The following is a 21,353-nucleotide window of genomic DNA, read 5'->3' as shown; positions in this document are numbered from 1 at the left end:
TATGCTGGAGCCACCACCAGCACTGGCACAGTGCAGATTCAACACCAGGCTGAGGCCGATCCATACACTAGAACAATTAACAGCACAAGCCATCCGGCTGGGCCTTGTTTAATCTTTAACCAGTGTGGCAAGTTTATGGCTAATCTGCCATTTTGCTCCTGTTTGGACTCAACCCTGTGTCCTGTAAGGGAGGGGAACATTAGTTGTGCCACTCATCGGTCATTTGCAGAGGCAGGAGGCTATCTCGAAATCTCTTTTCTCCCCCTTTTTTGTTCTACCTCACTCTGTTTCTCCTCCCTCTCTCACTCTGAGACCTGTTTGTGGGACCTCTTTGATTAGCAAGGGGAGAGTTAGGTTTCACAGATCTCAAAGAGGTAGTTACTATGAGCTGCCAATCACTGACTTGTTTGAACAAATCAAATGGTTTTGCTCTACACTGAATAACATGACGATTGGTTGAAATCAGTGAGTCACGGATAGCATACTGTAACTCCGCCTATATTTTGTTTCACTATACCTCAGTCTCCCATCACTACCTTTGACCGCCACTCCCTCGTGTGTGCGATAAAGCCTGTTGACTTTGTCTCCTTCATCTGCGCCAACGGTGATCTCACACAGCCCCTGTTTACTCTCGGAGCGGGGAGCCGTGTGGTCACACCCAGGTTCCTGACGGGCAGAAAGCCAAAACTTCTTTTGATGGAGTGCCATGTCTGAGATGGTCTCTTACAGACAGAGGGCACTGGGGCATGCAGAAGATGGATGTAGCATAGGGAAATAACTATCTAGACGTGCTAGACACTGAAAGGCTATAAGGGACTATACACACATTTTTTTTTAAAAGGTGTTGATGTAAATAAAAGTTGTTTAAAAATGATTAAAAGTAGATGGAGACAGTTATCACCTGCTTTAAAAAATAAATAAATAAATAAATAGCAATAACAATAACAATAATAATAATGATTATGATAATAATAATAATAATAATAATAATATATAACTTACTGATCTACTGTAGCTATCTGTAGCTCCTTGGGCAAGGAGTTCCAGAGTTGAGGTACCCTAATTGCTAAGGCCCAGTCTTCCTTTGTCTACAGTCTGGAATTAGGAATTGGCCAGAAGTTTGAGGATCTCTGACTACTGGCTAATATGGGGATAAAAGGTCTGCAATAAAAACAGGGGCTAAATCATGCAGTGCTCTAAAAGTGATCAGTAAATCTTCAATCTTCAAGTGAATAATATATCTTACTGGCAACCAGTGTAAAGAGGCTAGAATTGGGGTGATGAACATCTCTCAATGCTAGTTAGGAGCCTTGCAGCAGCATTCTGTATCACATGGAGTAGAGCAAAGACTTTTGACTAAGGCAGAAAGAGAGAAAGTTACATGGGGCATGAATGAGGGCATGAATGACCTTTTCTAGGTCACTATACGATAGGAGGACTTGAGTTTTGCAATATTCATCACATGACAAAAATAGATCTGGATCACTCTCTTAACCTGTTCTTCTAAGGACCGAGTCAAATATAGCACCTAGATGGCGTGTTATAGGTGTTATAACTTTTTACAGATGAAGATAATGTAGCTGTGCAGACCAAACACAACCTCTCATGATTTTCCCTCATTAAGCTGTAAAAGGTTATGAGACATCCAGCCCTTGATGTCTGTTAAGATTGATTAAGAGTAGCAAAACTAGTGCAGTCATTTGCTTTCACAGGTAGATAAGTATCATTGGCAAAAAAATTAAGAAAACATTATGTTTCTGAATGATATGACCTATGGGGAGCATATATAAACTGAAATGGATAAGGCCCAGAATAGAACCTTGGGGAACACCACACAAAATCTGGGCTGTAGGAGACTGGAGCTGCCAATGGAGACGGAGTAGGATCTATGCAAGGGATAGGAGCTGAAGCAGTCCAGTTCTGATGCATTTATATCCATCCATTTGCACAGGTGGTTAGTTAACATAACATGGTCCGCAGCGTCAAAGGTTGCACTGAAAGGGTGCATTTGTAACTTTTAAAAAAAGCTGTTTCTGTGCTATGAAATAATCTAAAGCCAGACTGAAAGATCTGAAAGTCAAATATATTGTTATTGTTAAGGTAGGAAAGAAGTTGATCAGAAACCACTTTTTCTTAAGGAGTGGCTGGACCACAGCATTCGTAAAGCAGGGAGGAAAAGCATCACTAGCCAGTGAACTGTTAAGAGTGGTAAGGATGAAAGGGCCAATGGTAAGCAAGACCTCCTTGAGCAACAGTGCAGGAAGAACGATGGGCAGGTGGAATTTGTCATCCCCTTTTCCATGAGTAGAACAAATTTAGCAGCAAACCGTTCTCAGAAAAGATTCCAGTGTCAAATCGAGGACCATGAATCCGCGCTGGGGGCTTAAGCTTTCACTGAATATTAGCCTAATAATATTGGCAAGCATTACTTCATAGTGTTCCTCAGACAAGAGTCTGCCTTCACAGACTAATTCGATGCAGCCTGATTATGATGTGCCTCACTTTGGAATGGAGCTTATTTTTTGATGTTTTTTTCTCTCTCTCTCTGTCTCTCTCTCTCCCTTCCTCCCTTCTTCCCACCCTCTCTCAACAGGTTTGTGTGCTCCAGACAGAGCAGACCGCGGACATCGTCAGAGAGAGAAGAGTCAGTTTCCACTTGGGCTGAGTTTAGGCTATCACTGACGGATTAACCATCCCCCATCCAAGAATAAAACCAGACCAAGGCTGCAGGACCAGGCCTGCAAAAAAGGAACTTATTCCCCCCCCCAAACGATTCTTCACATTTTGTGAAACTGTCAAACTACCTCAAGTTCTTTTTTTTTGACGGTTTCCTGTTCTGCAGAAAGTTAACGAGGGGGAGGGAGTACTCTCTCGCCCTCTCTTTTTCTCTCTCATCTCTGCCCCTCTTTCTGTCTCACCGGGGGTCGTCATGACGACTGCCGTCCAACCAACAGAACTGGTGTTTGAGTTTGCCAGTAATGGGATGGACGAAATGAACCAGGTACTTTGGAATCAGTCAGTCTGTCAATCAATCAGTTTACTAATTTTACAGAAATAGTCATATGTTGTCTGTTTCTTAAATTTTTGCCAAACAGTTATCAATTTCATACACATGTAATGTTACCTGATTTTTCAGCCTGATGTGTAAAGTCTGAAAGGATTTTCTTCTTCTCGTATGGAGAACTACAAAACTGGGATTAAGAGAGGTCTAAGCGGTAAATTAATACAATAAGTCTTTTTGAAGTTAGGCCATACAGATGGCAATGAAAAGGAGAATGTTTTGAAAGGACTTGGAAAGCTCTGTCTGGTAGGGAAAGGCAGGGTAGCTTGAAGAGGTAAAGGAGAGAAGAACACTGCAGTGCTGAAAAGGGGTGATGGGGGGTAGACTGTTGACTGCATTTGAATGCGTGTGATGCGGTTTCTGATTTCCGTGTGCATAAGCGTTTGCAGAAGAGTTTCCATGCGTGGTCGCATGCGCGCGCTCGAGTGTCATCAGGGTGCAGGATTCTGCGTGGCAGGCCGGTGCAAAGCTTGCCCGTCGAGTCACGTCATCGCTCGTTCCATCCCCCCATGGCTCCTCAGAGAGTGGCTGATACAGGCCCAACCTGACAGACCTGTTGGCACACAAAGCGCTGCAATATAAAGGTGGCCCGAGTCTCATTCGCCCAAAAAAACCTAGCTGCGTCTTCCTGTCCTTCGCCCACGCCAGTCGTACCCTGATACAGTCACGAGCTGAGAATTAGAATGGCGACTTAATGTGGAGATGGAGTGTTTAAAAAAATATTACATTTGCACGGCTCCACTCCCCTTTCTCCCTTTCCTTCACATTTTGGAACTGCTTTGTGTTCCTCAAGTCACCCACAGCCAAGCAAGTAGCACTACAGCTAAAGGGGAGACTGCTAGGAGTGGAGTGTAAAGTTCTTATGTCAGAGGTATGGCCTCTGAGGTCTATAATAGTTATTATTATTTTCTTTTAATTACAGGAGTTTATATTCACATGAATGCATAATTAATTGCAGGTCCCCTGTCTCCATGACTAGTCCTGACGTAAAGAGTCAGTAATTACCTCCAGTGCTCGGGAGGCATAATGATTTGTGAATGAAGCTGGACGTTTGAGGGTAACAGAACCAGAGAGGAAATGGATAATTTTGCCAATTTCTTCATGAATTTCAGGGCTGCGCAGAAGAGCTGGATAAAATCTCTAGGACTGAGCTCTTACTGTCTCTAGGAGGTTTCTGAAACTACTCTTGGGCCTCTAGGACTGAGTGGTGAAAACCACCGGGGAAACTGCATCTGAGAGTGATGTGGAGTGAATGAGTCTATGAGTGACATTATCTCAGCAATGAATGGGAAATTCAGTGGTGACAGTTGTGAGGCGTCTGTTATTCCCAGAGCGGGCCCGCTGGCATAAACACCCGTTTAGAGCCACAACCATCCCTGGGCCACACAATTCAATTGTGTGATTTATAGAGTTAGAGTACTTTGGTACTTTGGGGCCACAGCATTATTGTTTAGAGCCAGCAAAACCCTAGGGCCAGCTCCGGTTTTTCCTCAGTTTGGTGCAACTTAAACTAATAAGCAGACAGGAACAGGGAACTGGATTCAGCTGTTGAAAATATGGTGTACTCTAATATTTGCTCTTGTCTGAAGGGAATCCTCATTTACCTCTGTTTAACCAGATATTTAATTTTAAACCGGGTGGCTGCGTGGTGTGGTCAGATGACTCGATGCAGCCTGCAGGTCACTAGCCTGGCAGTGCACTGCTCATGGTACTCCTCAGCCAGGTTATACATCTGAATTTCTAGTTTGGGTAGAAATATAAAGGGTGTAAAATTTACCCAGTGTGCGTCGCTATTGTTGACTCACATTCATCTAAACTAAAACACTTTTCGTCTTTGTTGGGCAGGAAAACTTGACATCACAAAAACAAAACTTTGCTGACTGTAATCACTTGGAAGCGGAAATAGTGACAGCAACTTGCTATTGTTCAGTTAACTGAACGACTGTGGAATTTACCCGCTGACTGAACTCCTGATTTAAGAAGCTTAGTGTCTTCCCATGAAAATTGAGTCACCCCACCAAAACCCTAAATCAGTGTAGCCTACAAAATAGTGATCCCAGTACAATCCTCTCATCCCAGCAAGTATTACCAAGGATGACTGTATTCTTGTGTGGGAGTGACGCATTTATGACATTTGCTAACGGGAGGGCTATCACAAGGGTTGTCAGTTCATTTTAATGCATCTTGTTGTGAAGATCTCAGCTACTTTATAGTGTATGTAATTCCTGAGTTTTCAACCTTTGAATGGCAGTCCTGTTGTAATATGGCCTTTACTGTTTACATGTTTAGCGATGTTGCAAAAAGAGTAGGCTACTGAATGTGACCTTTTAAATTAAAAAATAACATTATAAGGACTGATTGAGGGACCAGATAAGCTTGTCCAGACCCCCAGGGCCACGAAAGTCTCCCAGTCTGTTTTCAAGGAAAAACAAGGGGCTCTGTCTGCAGACCCGCCATGACACCTCATCTCTGAGGCCTGGAAGTAACGTTACCTCATTGCTGGGGCCCGGAAGTGATGTAATTGCTTCCTACACTGGAGTTATGGCAGAGATGCTGTGATAAGTTCTCTGTGACTCTTATACAGTTCTGTGGATCGGCGTGACCCACTTCAGTCCTCATTTCTATGGTAGCAATCACTAGGTAGCTAATCTAACGATGCCAGCAGTTTTCAGTGATTTAAATTACGAAAACATCTTTCCCTGATCACTCACCGTTGTAAGGCACAGGTGCACTGTGAAAATGTTTGTGAAATACACTACCAAATTAACTATGCTGAAATAAATTGCAAGCTAAGGAAGGTACAGCACTGAGGCAATTTTTTGTGCTTACTGGGCGCATTGAACTGTGTTGGTAGCCAATAAATAATAAATAAATAGATAAAATGCAAAAATTACATAAATTATGTTATATATACTATTCATATAAAATAACAATATAATAGCATTCATGTAATTCTAGGTCTCCTGGGTTGAATACTAAGCATATATGATACATTGGTTCTGTTCAGGCAACTCTCTCAGCTCAACCCTTTTCAGTGTAGTTAATTGATGAGTCAATCACAGCCTTATACTCAGTAATGCATGGGTGTGGCCGTGTCAGCAGGTGCATGCTCCATGATGTAAAACCATGGCAACCAAATTGGAATTAAATAAATCTTATATCTTGCTCTGTGGGGCTCAGAAAAGAAATAGGTCCCTAAAGAGTAATTCACAGTAGTTTAGTGTGAAGAAAGTTTTAAAAGTACTGTCCAAAATAATATATGGTAAATTAGTAGTTTTGAATGGACTTCAATGGGGAAATTTGCTTTTTGGCACCAGCGGATTACTAAACTGCAATTCCTTGAGTAACCACTGGATTCTGCAAGCTTCACGGACAATGGCAATCCCTGGTCCCTTGTCCAATGTAGAATGCAATTGCATCCCTTTCGGGCCCCAGCGATGAGGTGTCATGGTATGTCTGCAGGCAGACCCTTCTCAAGAAAAACGTATTGTGGCAGATTATTTATGAGTCCTGAGAGTTTAATATGTCAGTACAAGTTGTATCTGATAATATTCTGGCTTTAGATTCTTGTTTGTTGCATTTTTCTGTATTAAGCAGGTCTTTGGTAAAGAAGAACAGTTGCGATAGCACACACAGTTAATCTGCCATGAACAATCGATCATTATGGGTCTTATAATAATACATTTTCATGGCGTATTAATTGTTGTTAGAATTGTTTTTAGGAAGCACCTAATGTATACATTAACGCTATCATTTGTGACAGATTTTGGTTCTGTATGGACAGGTAAACCTTTATAATTACCTTGTAAATGATCACCTCCAACATAGGCTATCATGCAGCACAGATTGGGTTATTTTTACACCTTTAAAATGCTGCCATCTTCTGGTTGTAGATTACTATTGACACTGGGTTAATTTTATTCTAAAAATATTTTCATTTGAGTCCAGAAATGTTCACATGCATATCATCTTTCTCTACATTATTGTAGTAGAGAATGTGATCAGACCTCAAAAGTTAGAAGCAAACTGCATTTTCAAAAGTAAGATGCAAACTTATTTTTTTTTATTTTGTTTTGCAATCGTTATGAGGGCAAACCAAGTTTGTGTGCTGCCTTAAAAAAAACTTTTGGAGTAGAAGTAATTCTTGTTAATATAGCCTACTTGTGATAAACTACTCAGACATGGTATAAGAATGGGCAATCATTGGGTTTTTCTGTGTAGGCCAACTCCTCCAACTGGTTCAACTGCTTGCTAGATCTTTATAGCTCCACCCATTAGGGGTTTTATCAAACCTCACTCCCCCATCACAACATGGCATCACATGCGCTACATTGCCAGACCAGTTCTTTTGAATGTGCACTACTGTTTAGTGTTGGCAGTGCTATCTCTCACGGGGAAAACAGGTAACCCTTTTAAAGGCCCGAGAAATACAAATTGTGGTTATATTCCTCAGAATTGATTGTCTCCTAAATATATTTTTTTCAAGTTTTTAATATAATAATGACTATTAACTTGTAATAAACACTATTAGGTTATCATGGCCTGTTCAGCAGATAAGGACAGGATGGACGTGTGTCCTGTGCTCATTAATATTCATATACATGATGTATATTTAAGCAGTTCCTTGTTACTAGGTTAGAGCAGGGTGCCGACTCTTAACATGTCATATTGGAAACATAGACACTGTACAGTTTCTCATATGAACCTGACGTTGAAGAGCTTAGGGGACAACGTACTGAATACAGGCTCTGGCCAACAGGTTTCAGAATGGTGAGTTTATTCTTTTATGCATTGGCCAGGTGCTATGAACTAGCAAGCATGGATAATCTACATCTAAAACTACTGCCAGCGCATTAGTATTTTTCAGTAATGACTCTACCATGAAGTGTGGCGTCGGAGGTTTAGGCCACCGGCTTAGTTTGAAACTATTGTAGATTTCCGAGAGTAACGCCCATATTAGACTACCAGACAACACGAAACAAAGCAAAATAAGCTAGCAAGCTAGGCTTTACCATCATTTTTTAGTGCCCACCAGGGTGATGCACAGCAGCCATTTTGCACTAGAATGCTCCACCCCACCTTAGCTTCGGTGGAGGGGAAGGAAATTACTGAGTCAATTACATAGTAAGCATACTTGTCAACAGTGCTGCTATCGCTGGTATTTAAGGTCTGTTTGGAGTGCCCTTCTTTCCAGTTAGAGGGACCTTACCTGAAAAGGTAATGAGGACCCTAGGAAGGAAGAAGCGGGAGGCTCCCTGGGGCCAGAGAACAACCCTTGTCTCTGAGCCTGGGCAGGCAACACACCCTAGCTCCAGAAGTGAAAGGGCCAAATATCCCGTGGTGCTTCATTCTGCCAGCGCTGACCGCAAGAAGACAATCCGATATGAGTGATGCATATCACATTCTCTTCTGTTTCTGGGTTCAGGGAAGCCAACAGATATACAAAAGCTCTGTGACTTTAAAGACAAAGGCATCGGTTTGCTTTTGCAAACACGTCTGTCATTCAAGGTGGCTGCTCACCATGTTTGCATTTGCAGAAGTCGGAAAAGTAAAAAATAGGCTATATTGTTTAGAGCAGCCTGTCTGTTGCTGACATTGAAAAATGAGTATTTCTCATCAATTTGATTGTGTTAAAAGCCACATTGATCAAATTTGCTATTTTAAAAATGGAAAGTCAATAGATGACATGATGGGATGACAATAGGAAGGCAGCCTATAGTTAAGTGTGACAGGAATCACCATAAATTGTCCACTTTTGCACTTTAATCCTGTAAAATTATATGCAAGAAATTTGGGGTCTTTAGTTCATGTCTGTCCTTGTTTGTTTATAAGTAATACAAAACACATCACCTTCCATTCCATTGATTCCCATTAAAGTTGTTTCCACGGCAATACCGCAACATTTAGGGACTTGTCTGTCAACAGTGTGTATTCAGAACTAAAGTAAATAAGTAACCTTGTAAAGTAGACACCATTGCATGAACAGAAAGCAATGCTTTACGCAGGAAGAACTACTTTTTCTTACTTTTTCTTGATCAAATTTTAATTTACTTCCTATTTTAATTTGAATTGCATTCTGCAGTTTTAGCATAGCAATTTCAAACTCTCTGCACTATAGCAAACCAATTCCAGCACTACATTCTGAACAGGACACTGTATATTGAGCAAGCTGAGCATCCATTCAGGTAGAAAAGAAAACCAGCAATACTACTTGCACTGAGGGCCAAATTTGAATATCCCTGCTTTAGAATTTCTTCCCTTTCTTATATAACAGATGTGAAAGCAGGTGACAGTAAAATTAAGTCTAGCAGTCCTAACAATTCAGCTCTAAGCCTTTGGCAATACTCTGTTATAGGGAACAATCTACAGCAGTATGCTTTCCTTGGTCATATTTCATAGGTCTGGAAAACCATATGCTCATATTATTAGTCATGATGAACCTTTAAATTTACTACACATCATTGGGGCCAAAGAGACAACTCTGCCATTCCCTGGCTCAATCCTTCAACTGGCGCACTAAGAAAAAAACCATGAAAAAATGTGGTTAAGTCAAGTGTTAATTATTATTATTATTATTATTATTATTATTTATTTTATTTTTTTATTATTAAGGTGGGCCCCTGTGATTTATGGACACATGATTGGAAACAACATGGCTGTTCTGAATATGTTTTTTTTTTTTTGTATGAGAATTATTTGTATGCGTTTTCTCCTGCAAGAAAACAAAGTACAATGAATTACTTGCGTAATTGCAGGAACACACTCAATGAAATAATTGCTCACTGTGTTGTCACTGTGGAGAGGCCCATCCATCCATTTTCTAAACTCCTAGTCCAGATCAGGGTCGTGGTGCCAACAGGGCAAGCAAAGCAGCTCAGACGTCCCTCTCCCTAGCGACTTCCGCTAACACATCCCGGTGAATCCCAAGGCGATCCCAGGCCAGCCTGTGGATATAATCCCTCTAGCGTGTCCTAGGTCTGTCCCTGGGTCTCCTCCCCAGTGGCCGTGCCCGGAACACCTCCAGAGGGAGGCGCCCACGGGGCATTCTTATCAGATTCTTGAACCACTTCAACTGACTCCTTTCAATGTTGAGCAGGCTGAGCTCCTCACCCTGTCAAGGAGAGTAAGCCCCGTCACCCTAGGGAGGAACCCCATTTCGACCGCTTGTATTCGCGATCTCACTCTTTCGGTCATTACCCATAGCTCATGACCATAGGTGAGAGTGGGGATGAAGATCGACTGGAAAATCAAGGGCTTTACCTTTCGTCTCAGCTCCTTCTTCCCCACCATCGTCCGATACAATGCTCACATTACTGCCGCTGCTACTCCTCGACGGCGGTCGATCTCAGAATCCCTTTTTCCCGTCACTCATAAATAAGAGCACAATGATGTGGAGAGGTGATTGTTCAAAACATTCCTACAAGTTTACTTTTTGGAGAAATGCAACAATGTGTTTTGCTCTTTGGCATTCATTTATTTTAAAAACGTTCCCTTCATAGCCAGCACTTACAAGTACCCGTTTTTTGATGTGTGAATAATGCCTGTACTGTATTTATCAGCTGAGGGATGTGCTCTCAGGGATGCTTGCCTGGGGCTAATTTGCATGATTGATATTTTTAGTTCTCAAAGTGTCCAGATTCAAAAATCCCAGCTTAAGGTGTTTGGTTTGCACTCAAGACCTCAACCGCTTTCAAAGTGATAGCTACTTATAAAGACCTCTCCTCATTTTGAATGTGCCAGTTTGGCATGCGCAGTGATACTAATCAGTTTGCCTTCCTGTGTGAACTGCGTGGGTGGACATGCAATGGCAAACAGTGTCAAGAGAAAGCATGGTATATTTGAGTCGTGTTTGGCACTTACTAACGCCGCTGTCCCCTGTCCTTCTAGCTGGACGACCCGTCAGTGTTTCCTGCGGTGATCGTGGAGCAGGTGCCAGCAGCTGACCTCATGCAGGTGTACTCCGGGCTGGAGTCAGACGAGGTTCCCAACGGCATTATGGCCGACAACTCCCTGGACGTAGCGGAGGAGCAGATAATGGGCGGAGACATCGGGCTCTCGGGTGAGTAGTTTCGTCACACGACTCACGTTCAATGTACCAACAGGGCTCGAAACTACTCCCGAAATTAAATCTGTGCGACCTCGAAATATAATTGTGAGCATTGTAAAATAATTGTTCTGGTGCGACCTTTTTTTCTCTTTTTCCAGTCGAACGTCCCTTTCTCTGTACATTCGCTAGGTAGTACACTCAGTATGTGCCTTTGTGAGCTGACAGTGATCATTCTAACCAACCAAACTGAGCTTGACATTCTTACCTTTAATGCTGATTTTAGATTGGTTAATATTAGCCTTCAATCACTCCCTTTCGCAGCACTCCACAGTCACGCGACACAGAGAGCTAACGTGTTAACTAATGTTACCTGAAGACAAACGTTTATGATCAATTTATTAGCGTTATCGAAAGCTGAAAAGTTGAAGCGAACGATTACGGCATTTTTTTTTAGAAACGTTCGTAGTGTTTTGTGTAGCGACCCAGTTGAAACAGTTAATTTCTCAGATGCAGTTTACTGGCGGTTGATTTAATTAGCGGTATTCATGTGACTAGAAGCGCTTTGTCGTTTAACACGCAATTCCTTGCGCCAGCACCCCCCCCCCCCCCCCCCCTTATACTGTAAAGCCTGTGGGATGGAGATCGCAGGTAACAGTGCGTTTGCAACGTCGATAAATTTTAAGCCTGACAGTTACTTGTAAACCGTACTGTTATACTGTCGTTTTTTATCAATAAAAAAAATAAATTGCATATATTGTTGGTGCTCCTTACATTTTGGTGGGTGCTCCTAACTTTTTGAAGTTGGGAGCACCAGTGCTACCAAGTAAAAAAGTTAATTTCGAGCCCTGTCCAAACTGAGTTACCTGGCCCATGTGCACCTGTCGACAGGGGAAAATCTATTTTTAATGGCAAATTGATCTGTTCACTGAAAATATGGCCAAAATTCAAGAAAAATCTCTCCCATCCTGCATACATCTGCTGGAGTAACACCTTTCATATCACTAGGGCAGCCAGACCCGCTTTTGGTGCAATAGGGACAAATAGCTATGTCAAATAAATTTGTTTTGGATGCAGGATGTGGCAAGTAAGACATCTTCATGGCCACAGCCTTACAACAGTGAAAGGATAGATAAGATACATACATGTATATTGCTGAATTCTGAAATAAATATATAGCTGAATTAAGGTGCCATTTACATTGCTGTGTCCCTCCCTTCATCTTTGTAGAGCAGAGTACAGTGAGTAGGGAGCACAAAGAGTCATTTAACCAGTTAGAGAGCCAGTATTTGCCATTCGTTTTGTACTGTAGTGAAAACATGGCAACCCTGAGGGGAATGTTTGACAATGGAGAAGTCTGTGTGGTGTATATTCTCTTACTTGTGAGGGGGTACCATTGTTTCTGGCAAGTTCTGCCACATTTGGCAAAGTCTGTTTTTAACAGTGTGTGTTATTGCAAAACATTGGGTACCCCCAGGGCTCAGCTATCTCTTTGTGTTTCAGAAGCAGCATGCACAGACTCAGAGGAGAACATGGAGACCATAGAGGCAGCAGAAGCTCTGCTGAACATGGAGTCTCCCAACAACATCCTGGATGAAAAGCGCATGAGTAAGAGCTGCTCTCATTGGTTATATTCAAGGAATAGGTTGTCATGATTATGTCCTTTTAAAGCACCCCCATTTATTGATCTATTAAGTCTATTTTCAACCCTGAGGGATTAGTATCAAGCCAGTCCTATCCCACCTAGACCACCAATGACCCCTACAAAATCTCTGTCTCTATCGATGGCATGTTTTCCCCTGACATTTTGGCTCAGTATCACATACAGAAGTCACAGGGAACATATTCTTTTCCAATAATACTGTATGAAATTGGGCAACTTGAAGTTCTGGTTGGTTTGTTTGTTTTTATACTTACATCGATGTGATATCCGCCATAGCTGTTTTCAGTTGTCTGCCATCATTTGGCAAATGCAGACTTTCCCACTCGTAGTTGCTTTGTTATTCATTTGACAAGTTGTGTTGCCATGACAACACCAGAACCACCGCATGACCCCGCCCTCAACCTACCATTTACCTTGTCAGGCTGAATCTGAGTGACTTCTTTCTAGGGATGGGATGGTATGAAAATTTCTCAATGTAGTTAAAATATGCTGAATATCTTTAAAAAATACTAAAGCATACTGCAATTGCTTCACCACGTTTTCTATTGGAAAAAACACAAACACTGTCCTTTCCATCCATCCTCTCAGTTATCCTCTACTCTTGCATTTGTGCATTTTTGCACGGATTCCAATCCACAAATAAACAAATATTTCTCAGTTCCTGGAACTGTGCGTTTCTGAAATGCTTCTTGCATTTGTTTACAATTTTTCTTTTTTCCCCATAACACAAGTCTTGGGTAGAATGGAATATAATTGTTTCTTTTGTTGAACAATACAACTTTTACAATCAATTCGACCACAAAACAATATCATAAACAACTGCGGGTGATATGATAAAATATGAGACATGAGCAGGAAGTGTGCACCACTCCTGAGGAGTCATGAGTATGACATGCATAATTCCAGGAACTGCAAAAATAAGTAGGCTACAACTTGTGCGAACCCAGTGTGTTTGTTTACTTAGAGTTTACCCTGAAGACTTTGGTTTACACTACTGACAAATTAGGATAGGCAGGAAAGCCATAATATTTTTTCCCATTCCCACATCCCCATGTTCATTAAACAACCAGTTAACTTGACCTTGCATTCTTTGTAAGCCTAAAGTTTTTTTTCATGGTGTTAAGGTATTTGTAATACAAATTTGTGGTGGTGTCATTACAGTCAGTGTATTTTATCGAGATGTGTAGTGAAACTGGTAACCCCATCTTTACTTCTTTCTAGGTGTCATAGAAAAATGTATCAGAACTGAGCCAGTCTGATCAGAATACATACTTTGTGTAAAAGAGTGCTTATTCTTGTGCTCTGTACAGCTGCAGTGGTTTTTGGACCAGTCTTTATTCCACTTCTGAATGTTGAGTTAACTGAATACCATCAAAGATTTGTCAGTGATATGATGTGACAAACTGAGACTTGGGAGGCTTGTGAAATCTTTGCATGCCGTGGGAGTGCTTTATTTCATCTTTGGGTTTGAATCAAAACCACTGTGATCGTGGTAACACAGGATTTTGCCTTTTTTGAAGGGAAAAATCTGCATATATTCCAAAGTCTGTTTTTAAAAAAGATTTCAAGGGGCGATGACCCCGACTTGATTGACAACAAAATATTTACTCATGTTTCTTTGAGACAATCATCTTTCTGGTCTCTGACATTTGTGTTGTTTCTTGGTCATAATGTTTATGCAGCCGTTTGCGCATTGTGCAATTTTTTTTTATGCCCTTGCTTGCTTGCTGAACCATAAGTGAATTAAAACAGAAATTGCTCATAGGTCTAAAAAAATATATGAAAATTAGCCGGAGGTTGGCAAAAATTTGTTTCGATCAGAGTGCTAAAACATTGTTTGTAGCTTATTACATCCTGTTAATCCACTCTTTCATCCCGCTTCTGTTTCAAGCATATGGTGGAAATTATGAATGACATGCATTTATTGTGTTATTATTGTTAGTGTTTTTTTATGGCGAAAGGTTATATTTGTCCGAATGCAAGTGAATTAGTGTATAATGCCGATTTTGAAATGTCAAAATCCATGGGCTAGCGCGACCACTGCGCTCTGCTTTGTGAAATTGCATAAATGAAATAGCAAATGGGTTTTGAGGTAATTGTTTTCAGGGCAGCATTGGTGGGGCTAATGAAGCCATGCTGCATGTCCTCGCATTCAGCGACCGCGTTATGTTGGTCTGTGTTTCAAACTTGACCCTGTTGCTCTGGTCCTGTTGTTCCCTAGTCCACTCCTACAACACCCTGCTGGACCCTGACCTGACCTACATCTCCTTGCGACCGGAGCAGCTGTCCAGCAATGGCGTGCACATGTCGCATGTGGAAGAAGAGTCCGCGGACGAGGTCCCGTCGAGGAGCCCCGGCAAAGCCCAGCGGAAAAGCAAAGGTACTCAGCCCCAAAGCTTCTTGTGTTTAAAGGTTGTGTGTGATAGAGACACAGCTTAGCTTCAGAGCCATTCCTTCCTTCCTGCCACATAAAAGCTCAGTGCTTTACAGCTTTGTAGGCAGTGTTTTTCTGCAGTTGGTGCTTATAAAAAAAAATCTCTTAAATGTCAGGGGCTCTGGGAATTTAATTGCCCACGCCATTTATATAAAAAAAGGAAAAAAACTGATTTCTGAAAGTTTTTCTGAGAAAAACCATTTGAAAATGCTCATTCTTAAGGTCAGAAGGATCAAGTTAGGTGCATTTTGTTCATATTTAATAGATTAATAGCAAAAAATACACTGATGTCCATTTATTCAATTTACACTTGAGGTGGTCAAAGTTGCTTGGCTCATTCCTGTGTCATGCAAATGTGTTCCTGTAAATTGAATGGAGCAAGGCACTGTGACAGGGAAACACTGATATACAGTACAAAGAGCCCCATTTCCTGACAGAGAACCTTTAGAATGGAATGTCTTTGCTTCTCAGTCCCTTGAATGGCTGTAATCAGGGGTCGGTCTGGTGCTATGGAGGTTTTCAGTAGTTCTGTAGTTATGCTTAACTAACCTGGCTGTGTCTCCTTGTGCCCCAGCACGCAAACCGCGAGTGCCACGCCCCTGCTCCCCCATCTCCAACCCCAGCCTGCCACTCAGGAAGAAGAGCAAGGAGGGCAAAGGTAAGGCCGCTCCAGAGCGTGGTGGGTAGCATAGCACCCATTTCGCTTCATTATTTTTCTCTTATGTTGTTCGCAGAAAAGGGAATTTTCCCCCCTGTTCCTAATCAGAGGAACAAATGGCCCTTCGCTCAGGCCAGCTTTGCCACCCCTGGTCTGCTGAATTGATGAGGTTCCCTCAGATTGCGCCGTTTTGCGATGAAACGAAAGTGATTGCAGGCGAGAGGGTGCTCAGCACAGCCCTCAGGCCTTATGCGTCGATCTGAGAGGGAGGCAGCCTGCATATTAATCACAGCGTGGCAGGTCGCACTCAAGAGGCTGTTTTCTGCCACCTCCAGCCAGACCGCGTGCCAGGCGCCAGACATGACTAATGGCTGCCAGATCTTCATAATTAATTTTCATCTGGGCAGATGCTGGCAGGAACGCGTAGCCCCAGCCATATTTGAGCTTTGATGAATGCGATGCTACCTCAGCTCTGGCAAATTCATGAGCACGGCTTTAATTGCATTAAAAACGAATGAGCTGACTGCTCGGATCTGAAGGGAATCCTGCGAACGAGCAAAACTGTCGCAGTCGGGCTCCACATCATAAGTTACGTCCAAACTTCCTTTCGCCTCCCCTCTCAGGCAACACCATCTACCTGTGGGAGTTCCTCCTGGCCCTTCTGCAGGACAAGAACACCTGTCCTAAATACATTAAGTGGACACAGAGGGAAAAAGGCATCTTCAAACTGGTGGACTCCAAGGCCGTGTCCAAGCTGTGGGGCAAACACAAAAACAAGCCGGATATGAATTATGAGACGATGGGGCGGGCTCTCAGGTGAGCAAGAATGCCTAGGTCATGTGACCGGGCCGGAAAAGTGACCCAACGTTTTCCCAAAAGAAAACCCTGTGTGACTCCCCCCACCATTCCCTTCTCACAGGTATTACTACCAGCGAGGGATCCTGGCCAAAGTGGAGGGGCAGCGGCTGGTGTACCAGTTCAAGGAAATGCCCTCTGACCTGGTCATCATCGATGATGACGACGGCCAGGTGCCCGAATCCGGCCCTGGTCATGGCGGGCACCGCTCGGGCCCGCACGGCAGGGGCCTCTCCCACGGGACATCCCGGGTGGGGCGGGGAAAGGCGTCCGGGCAGCCGGTGCTGCTGCGTAGCTTGAAGAGGGAGGCCAGCCCCCCCCTGGTTTATCGGGGCGGGAATGACGGACATCGAGAGCAGCTGCTGCAGACTTTGCACGTTCTGCAGCCCAACCAGGGTGCGGTTGCCCCCTCCCCCACACAGACTGTGAGGTAGGATACAGTCCCTCGCTGACACACACACACACAAAAGATACACATAAACTGGCTGAATTATTATTTTCCTTACAGCTATTTCAAGCAGGTATGTTCACTGTAGGACGGCCCTTGTACTATTAGGCATTTCATGGATATATGGGTACTCAGAAGCCTGTTATATCTCGGGACAAGTCAGTGATTTCTCATCTTTATTGCTTCAGTGCTTCAAGCTAAATTGCCTTGGCAATATGCTGCACAGAGCAGATAATGTATGGCATTGCAGTGTGCTTTGGGTAGCTGTTGTCTTCGAGTGTGCTGCACAGATGCTCTGGGATGCTAGCCAGAGGACTGTGGGTAAAAGAGACCAGGTCAACCGCGAATGGGGATGTCTATTATCTGATCCACTTCCCCGAAAACAGTCAGAAACGCCCCATCTCCTTTCTCCGTAGGACCATCAACGTGCCCACGTCTGTCCAGGCCTCCGTTCCCATGGTGCTGACCTCCGGGACGCAGGGCGGAGGCACGGTCACGCTGCAGACCGTGCCGCTCTCCACCGTCCTGGCCAACGGCGACGGCGGCCACATGGCGCCACAGAGGGTCATCCTGCACGCCGTGCCCTCCTCCTCCGCGCCCGGGGTCAAGGACGTGCTGAGCTTCCAGACCTCTGGGCTCCAGGACGGCGGGCAGCCCCAGCAGCTGCTGGTGACCAGCCTGGGCTCGTCCTCGGGCGGGGTCATCAGCACCACCGCCCAGTCTGGGTCGCACAACGGCATCACCCGCCTGGTCACCCTCAACGCCAGTGGGCAGCCGGTGGTGGCGCAGCAGCCGGGGACGGTCATCGCGACCGTGCTCAAGCCCAGCGAGTTCCACACTCTGCAGGTGAAAGAGGAAGCGCTGGACCCCCAGTACCTGCAGTCGCTGGTCAACAGCGAAGGCGTGGTGACGTTTCGGCCGGAGGAGGCGGAGGCGGGCAGGGCGGAGCTGGCCTACAGGACTGTCATCATCGGGCAGGCCCCGGACGCCGCCCTGAATGGACGCGTGACGGCCGCCGGAGCCGTGGAGCGCGGCGGCCAGCTGTCCTACAGCCACAGCGAAGGCCTGACGCCCGTGGAGGAGCTGGAAATCACCGGGGAGTCGGTCCTGCAGCCGGTGGGTGGAGTCAAAGAGGAGGACGGCACCGCTGAGCCCCTCCCCCAAGGCTTCCAGGAGCTGTCCGTCACCATTCACGTGCCCGCCTCCGACTTCATCGCCGCCCAAGTGAAGACGGAGCCCGTCGAGACGTAGAGCTGAAGTGAACCTCACCAAATACCCAAAAAAAACATTCCTTTTCCAAACCCTTCTGAAAGCGGGGCCTTTTGTAATTTATTTCTTTTAATCGTAAGTCAAGTGTCAGCCCTGGAGGGCAGTTTACTCACAGACATTGTGCCTAAATTTGAATATAAAGGGATTATTTTGTTTGTTTGTGTGTGTATATGGCGATAACCCTCTCAATAGAGAATATCACCTCAGTTGCACCCTCCCACATGGCCTCCCCATGGGGACCAGCTTTTCTCAGAACCAATCTGTGCCTTCCAGCTGTTGCCCACATATCTCACCTGACTGTGGAGTTTATGCCTCATCAAGCAGACGAACCGGAGGACAGAACCGGCCCTTTGAAGTAGGGCACACAGTGTCACTGTGCTGAGATGATTGTAGGGAGACCAAAAATGGCAGGTGGGAGAGCACAATTAAATCAGACCAGCGCCACAAGAATTACATTGTTCTTCCCTTTAGATTTGTCCTTGCAGGAAAATTTCAGTGAGTCAGAGAGTGACGTGATGGAAATGCAGCGCAAGGTCAGAACCGACAGACATATTCAGACATCGGCCTGAACACGTGCCTGATTAAAAAGCTATGTCAATAATTCCATTTTCGGGGAAGTCTCGGACTGTCGGAGCTGGAAAGATATCCGAACTTTGGGAACTGACGCCCCCTGCCCCTTTCATCACAACTGTCAGAGAGCTGCATCTGTGCCTCAGTTACTTGTGGCCTTAAAACATTGTGTTGCCATGGGAATGGGCATTTTCTGTCCTGTGGGACAGTCCAATTATAGCCATGTTTGTACAGAACTGCAGAATTCTGGAAAAGCAGCGATAAAATGGACCAGATATATTCAGTATATTCTGCTTCTATATAGTCAGTCACTCTTTAAAACGTTTTAAGATGTTTATAAAAAGGAATATATAATGGTTAAAAAACTACTAGTGAGAGGAATGTTTAGACTGCAATTGTATTTATTTTGTAGTGACTTCTAAATTTTAAATGCTTTGAAAGAGATTAAGGCACATTTTTAAATGACAAATGCATAAGCAAAGGAATACATATATGTGTGTGTGTATATATGTATATATATATAAATATATAGATGTATATATACACACACACACACACACACACATATATATGTGTATATATATGTATATGTACATATACATATTTATGTATATATATATATATATATATATATATATAAATTACATAAAATTTAAAAAAGTTTTTCTTTTTTGTATTGAAACTTTTGAAAATGTTGGTCAGTTTTCTATGCATTCTGGGTAATCAGCAGAATTTTTATATTTTCTTACTTTTGTGACTTAAATGGGAAAAACAGAACATGTGCTTAATGTGAACTTAATGTGGGCTTTTTTTCTATACAATGTTTCTCTGTTGTTGTCTCTGTACATATTCCCCAGGATGGTCATAAGTGCATTTCACATGCATCCTGCTGGCACAGTTATGACCCCTTCTGTAGCAGCAGTTTATCCAAACCCTCCCTTGTCCATCCATTAACTTTTCAAATTTGTCTTCTTGGTAGCACGTTCAATGAATGATCCTTCATAAGACCTGTATAACTCCTTCCTAAGCACTGCTTAGAGCGTTAATAAGCACGACAAACATCAACAGGTGCTTATGTCAAAAACTGCAAATACGTAAATAGTGGGTCACCACTAATTGCAGTTATTCACATGAGCATTTATGGATAGCTATGTATTGCTTATGTGCTAGGTAGTGGCTATGAAGGAGTTATAGCTCTTATGAAGGACAATTCAAAGTTCTTCTTAAGAACTGCAGAGCTTTCTGCATGCATCCAGAGATTTGAGTTTACATCCATACCCTCCACATCTTGCTGTTTGAACAGTGCCTAGTTCCTCTGTTATATGCTCTGAGAAGGCAAGACGGCCATGTCTGCACGTGTGGCCACAACAGTATTTCTTTAGCCAGTTGATTGTGAAGAAGGGCTTCAGCTATATCATCATTATATCTACCAGGAGCTAATAGGCTCAAATCTGTCCTGAGCCCAGTATTGCAGACAGTGGGAATATGACACATTTCCAATCACCCTTTCTTTTGCTATGACAATCCAAATTTGGTTTGTGCATTTTTATATGCTCAGGTGACTTCATCAGCCTTTTGTCAGGTGCATTGTTTCACGGTCAGTGTCACAGACCCTCAGGACGCCCTGTGCTTGCTGCCATCAAAAAACACCAGAGCAACAGAGAAGCTGTCCCCATAAGCCAGTGTTCCTCCCACGCACAGGACCCAGGAGACCCCCATGTCCGGCTGTCGGGTGTGGTGTCATGTCAGTTTCTCTCTCTCTCTCTATTTCTCTCCCTCTCCAGCAGCCATTCCATCTATTTCCTGTCTTTTGTCAGCCGGGCTGTTGTGTCACAAGCATAAAAGGTTTTGTGGAATTCTTTTTCAAAGAGAAAAAAATAAAACATTGTCCGCTTTGAAAGCAAAACTGTGTGTTCTTATTTGTTGATTCTGAATGGATGAAATAGACTTCTGAAATTGATTGCCAGCATTGAAGGGCTAGTGAAAGGACACAGGAAACCCCAGGGAGATCTCCTTGGTCAGTTCATCTGTGTGGGGTCCTCCCCTGTTAGATCAGGTTACTGAAACACTGCTGAAAATGAGCTCCACGGGGATGGGAGGGGCTCAGCATCGCTCTGGAGATAGGAGGGAGAATTTAATTGAACATCTTGTCCATGAAACAATGTTATTTGGACTTAATTTTACAGTGGATGTTTTTTTTGAAGGTCGTGGAGAAGGGTTTAGAGAATCTTTAATGGCAAATAACAGTGATCAAAAAAGTCACATCACCCTCAGGAGAAAGGAGAGAAGTTTATGAAAACCAAAAAGAGGTTTTACTAGCTTACAAAAAGTGCAGTGTTACTTTGTGTCCA

General features: G+C 43.5%; 1 protein-coding gene and 1 long non-coding RNA gene across 4 annotated transcripts in view; one reads left to right on the top strand and one right to left on the bottom strand.

The window, feature by feature from the left end:
• elf1 (E74-like ETS transcription factor 1) overlaps positions 1–20,908 on the top strand; it is a 56,263-nt gene extending 35,355 nt beyond the window's left edge. For all 3 annotated transcript variants that reach the window (XM_064350550.1, XM_064350549.1, XM_064350551.1), the window contains 8 exons: positions 2,594–3,001; positions 10,949–11,120; positions 12,609–12,713; positions 14,990–15,148; positions 15,777–15,860; positions 16,484–16,676; positions 16,780–17,145; positions 17,580–20,908. In XM_064350550.1, the coding sequence (XP_064206620.1) occupies positions 2,930–3,001; positions 10,949–11,120; positions 12,609–12,713; positions 14,990–15,148; positions 15,777–15,860; positions 16,484–16,676; positions 16,780–17,145; positions 17,580–18,414 (1,986 nt within the window). In that variant the 5' untranslated portion in view covers positions 2,594–2,929 and the 3' untranslated portion in view covers positions 18,415–20,908. The remainder of the gene's footprint in view (positions 1–2,593; positions 3,002–10,948; positions 11,121–12,608; positions 12,714–14,989; positions 15,149–15,776; positions 15,861–16,483; positions 16,677–16,779; positions 17,146–17,579) is intronic.
• LOC135263020 (uncharacterized) lies at positions 3,020–11,061 on the bottom strand. Its single transcript, XR_010332370.1, has 3 exons — positions 10,922–11,061; positions 10,322–10,428; positions 3,020–3,614 (listed from the first exon to the last, which is right to left on the bottom strand). It is a non-coding gene; the product is annotated as an uncharacterized LOC135263020 (long non-coding RNA).
• Positions 20,909–21,353: the final 445 nt, after the last annotated feature.

This window comes from Anguilla rostrata, chromosome 9 (assembly GCF_018555375.3).
Source record: "Anguilla rostrata isolate EN2019 chromosome 9, ASM1855537v3, whole genome shotgun sequence".
Classification (NCBI taxonomy): domain Eukaryota; kingdom Metazoa; phylum Chordata; class Actinopteri; order Anguilliformes; family Anguillidae; genus Anguilla; species Anguilla rostrata.
The sequence above is the reverse complement of the archived record's forward strand: the minus strand, read 5'-3'. Positions and strand labels throughout refer to the sequence as shown.